This window comes from Aplysia californica, unplaced genomic scaffold, assembly GCF_000002075.1.
Source record: "Aplysia californica isolate F4 #8 unplaced genomic scaffold, AplCal3.0 scaffold00405, whole genome shotgun sequence".
Classification (NCBI taxonomy): domain Eukaryota; kingdom Metazoa; phylum Mollusca; class Gastropoda; order Aplysiida; family Aplysiidae; genus Aplysia; species Aplysia californica.
In genome coordinates, this window is record NW_004797675.1 from 326,989 (window position 1) to 331,761 (window position 4,773).

At 40.2% G+C, this 4,773-nt stretch overlaps 1 protein-coding gene across 1 annotated transcript in view; it reads right to left on the minus strand.

Moving 5' to 3' along the window:
• The window catches only part of LOC101852107 (alpha-2-macroglobulin), a gene marked incomplete in the record, with an annotated part of 48,746 nt that extends 44,337 nt beyond the window's left edge, over positions 1-4,409 (minus strand). The window contains 1 exon segment of the mRNA XM_005104129.3: positions 4,230-4,409. Coding sequence (XP_005104186.2) covers positions 4,230-4,300 — 71 coding nt within the window.
• Between the last annotated feature and the right edge of the window lie 364 nt (positions 4,410-4,773).

Sequence of the window (4,773 nt, forward strand, 5' to 3'; positions counted from 1 at the left end):
CACACACACACACACACACACAAACCTATACACATACGCAGAGACCGACTGAAAGGAGGCCAGACAGAGGGTTGTGAAAAGAATAGAGGCTGAAGGCGCTTAAATATAATTGAAAGTAAGCCATTGCATCACTTCTGTTATGGTACTTGTATGACACAGTTTTTAATACTTCAACAAAGTTCTTTTTGGAAGACAGTTGTCTCAACAGGGAAATTGAGACGAGAGTACAAAATGCTAACAGCGTCAGCTACCAGCTTGTCCCACTCCTTAAACATCCTAACATCCCTAATGAGACCAAAGCCAAGCTCATTAACTCTATCTTCATCCCCACCTTGACCTACCAGTGCCAGAGATGGACCTTGACCAAAAGTCTGGAATGTAAAATAACCACCTTACTAGATGAGATGTCTAAGGAGAGCCGTCAACAAAACCAGACGGGACAAGGTCAGAAACAACAAGATCAGGGAAATGATGGGAACACCACCTGTCCTCCACTACATTCGAAGGCAAACAATCAGGTGGTTTGGACATCTCACACGTATGGCACCTCACAAGCTCGTCAGTAAAGCCTACTACAGGAAATCATCAGGGTACAAGGCAAGAGGAAGGCCAAGAAAGACCTGGATCCTGGGTGTGAAGGATACCCAGAGAACATGCCACAAAGCCAGGCCATCAAACTTGCTAGAGACTAAAACTCTTTCTCCCCTCGACGCCCTAGAGGTATAATAAGAGGACGGATAAATAAAGTAAGTAAAGTAAGTATAACACAGTAAGGTTCAGGTTAAAGTTTGGACTTACAGTTTTAATATCCATCTCTCGATGTAATAATATAACGTTATGTATGAAGATAGACTAAGGAATTTTAACTATGGTCACACGTATTGATGGCGCTTAAATGACCATTACTGTGTTAAAGCGCCGAAAAAACATCTACCATACAATACCATACACGTATTGAAGTTCCCCAAGATACAAAAAATCTAATATTGTCCCCTTCTCATGTACACCCATGTCGCTTCTTTTGAAACAATAGGTTATCGCATAGTTTCTGACTTAATGTTGCACAAGTACGTTCCCGCTTACTTCCAAACAGCTCACACTTCGCAAAAGTACGGTACATTAAAATCCGAAATCATCCACTTTCAAAATTTGCATTTCATGCGACCTCTTCATATGGTGGAAGGAGGGGGGGGTTGACCTAGCATAATCTGCCCTACTCACATACAGACATGATTAAGTTAAGTGCTCAAGAAAAATCCCAAAGCATTTGACAGGGTGACAGGAAAACTGCTCTTAAAAGGGCAGACAGGACTACAAAAAAATTAGCTCACTGCGACGGGATTTTTTGGATGTGTGAGCTAGATCTAGAACACTTTTAGAATTTGTAAATAAAAAAATAAATAAAAAAAATAAATAAATAAAAAACAGAAAACGGGTTTATCTCAAAGCAGGTATAAGACTTAACTGTTATATTAGCTTATCTTTCATCATCCTCATCAGCCTTTCTCGCCCCGTGCAGAGTATAGGCCATCAATAAGAACTCTCCGTTTACTTCTGTCTAGGTTTATACATGTAGCATTCTGTCCAACTGCATTTTATCTCTTTTATATTTAAATCTACACGTAAGACCTCATCCTGCAAGTATTATACGGCCTTCCTCTTTTTCTCTTTCCTTGTGGCTTCTATCTTAAGGCCTGGTGGGTAATGATTGATTCTGATTTTCACAAGGTGTATCAAATCCACTTCCAGTGTCTCTTTCTAATTTTCTATTTTCTTTTGATTTGTTTGCTCTTTTAGTTGTTCTCAAAGGTGTAATCAAATGAATTCTTTTAGGATCTTTCTTTCATCAACTATGTGGGTTTTTGTTTTTGTTTTTTATTGGGGGATGGGGGGTAGAAATTAAATCTTCAGAGCTGTTTTTATCAACTTAGGATCTCCTAGCTTGGGAGTGCCGGACCCAGCAAGGCATGCTACATAAGGATGTTCTTTAGCCCCGGGTGCGATAGGAAAGCTAAGATGGTTGGTGATGGCCATATAAAGTAGGGAGTATCAACTATGTTGGAAGTCATCCTGACTGAAAATTTATAGTTTAATTGACTGGTGATCGACACGTTACCACATAAATACTGCAGGGGAAAAACGATTGCAGTCACAAACTGAAAATCGTGAGGGTACCAATTTTGAACGCTTGTTGACTAATTACTGTATTTGTGTTCAACTGTTGGTTGATTATTGTTGATAGATTTCCCATTCAACAACAATTAGCAATAAACTACCAGTCAAACAAATATGAAGTTATGAGTCCACAAGCTTTTAAAATTGGCACGCTCACAATTTCCAGTACGTGACTACAGTCGTTTTTCTCCTGTGCTCTTCACATGTGTCAAGAGTGTCACATTTTGCATCAACATGAATTCCATCCCTTGTACCCTTCTGGGGCCCCTAATCACTAAATCCAAGATGTTATGCTCAGCTGATCAAGGTGTCTGCAGAAACTTGACTGATAACTGTTCTTTGTATTTTTTTTTAGATTCTAGATCAAACTTAGGGTACAGCCAAAATTATATTTTTAAAATCTTCTCCATTGTCTATAACTTGAGTAATTTTGCCTGTCTAGGTCGTCAGAGAGGAGACAGCGTCCTAAACGCAATTCAAAGTGATCTAAATAATTATTGTAATAATTAAAACATATCACATTTTTCTATTATTTTATAAAACACTATGATATATTTTTCCGATATATTGCCTCGATACTTTCATGCATAAATTACTTCTACCGAAACTAAAAGGAACAAATATTAGATATAGTCAATAAACAGCTGACAGTGCCTTTCAAACGGATTTAAATCAGGCTTGAGCAAACGTGTCCAAGTCGAGGGCCAAATTCATCGATTCCGAATATCTCGTGGGCCGAAGGAGGAGAAAATTGAGTGAAATAAGAAAGTGGCCAAACTCTCAAAAAGGAGACTAAAACTGACACTGCACCATGTCAGATAACTTATTAGCTATATTGTTTCGGTTTGGTACGAAAACTGTTCGATTTTAATTTTTTAGACGAACGGTTCTGTCTTTATTCATAATTATCAATCCAACTCGCGCTAGACTCACTATCGGTTACTGGGTCGACTCGCGGGCTGGACAGAAGTGCTGGTTCAAATTATTGTTGCCGGAGGGACAAACAGGAGACAGTGCTCGAATTGGAGCAAAAAGCCAAAATGTCCCCTTGGATCAAATAATATTCTGTCAGCTACACCAGAGTCGGTGATGTATTGGTTAGGCTCCTAGCCGTTGCATACTAAAGTCATTAGTTCGATTCTTGTGTGGGGCAATTATTTAATTGAATATCTCCGTTTTTCGGTGGTGATGCTGAGTTCCACTCTACCAGAGTTCGGGGGGGATAGGCAGGATCAAGGCAGCCCATCATCACTTTTAATGCGAGTCGAAAACCTGTGTCGGTCATCAGAGAAATCAAAAGCAAAAGAACAAGAACACGAAGCCGAGGCGCATTTTATTATTGTTGCGTGCACTCTGTCCCGAACATTAAAATCTATGGGAAAAGTTCAACGTATAATTATAGTCTCATGTTCTTTTTCTTTGAAGGCATACCCAGATTCGCGATTATACTTCTTCTCCTGGCCAGACTATTCAATCACAAGCTCCATGCCTGTTCTCAAGAGGGTTTTCATGGTCGTTCATCAGTGACAGTTGAACAAAATTATAAAGATCGCAAGCAGTGAGAAAATCAAGTAGATAGGCAGACTGGTAAGAAGATAGATGGAAGGAAAGAAAGGATTAGTTCTAATCATTTAGAATACGGGACTTTAAGCTCAAGCTGCATACACGGCTTTTATCTGAGCTTCAACTTTTAGCTCATTGTCATATTGTCATGACACAGTCGGTGCTGTCCTATTGGAGCTAAAGTTGTAAAGCTTTTCCAGCTAACAAAATTTACGGACAACAAGAAGCAGAACCCGTCTATCCTTCTGGACTCAGGTTTGAGCTAGATCTGGATCTAAGACAAGTTTTAAAGAATACCAATTCTGATAGAGACAAGGGAAAATTCATGTCAAACAAAGAAGTCTTTAACTACAAGGTAAGGGTACACTCAATGTCTAGTAAGCATAATATCAACATTGTGGTCCCACTGTGTCTTAATATGGCCAAGTCCAACACGTTATTACTTTTATGAGGCCTGAGGAGAAAGAGGTATTAACATCACGTGTACTCACTCTTTAGCAGAACTTGATTGTATTGAGCATATTGCTATCACCAACAGCCCAGCAGCTGAAAGTGTCGACATGTTGATCCTTAGCGAGACCCGCTCCAACTAAACCACTAGAAAGGAATCACAAGTGGTATTCGAGAATTTCCGCCTCTGGCCACTTGGCCCTCTCTCCTCGGCTTATATACATCCACTAGCCGTCTTTTACCCCATCCTAGCTTGCTTCATATGCTTACAAAATGTAGTGCTCCTACCCCAACGTGTTTATCAGATGTCGGCTGGCTTCTCTCATATGGCTCTTTTTATCCAACTCTACCACGCTTCGCATACGTTGCGCTTTACCCTGTTCGTTACATGTAAGAAATTGTACGACTTAGAGTAAAGGAACTAAACACTCATTTGGCATTGGAGGCAGTACAGATCAAAAGCGCGGGATGGACGGGGGCGGGCATTATTTTCGTGGCTCGCACATGGAAAGATTTGCGTCAACTTCACCGACGCACCTCTCGATTTCTCACGGAAGCAGTTCTGACAACTCACCAATGTACTTC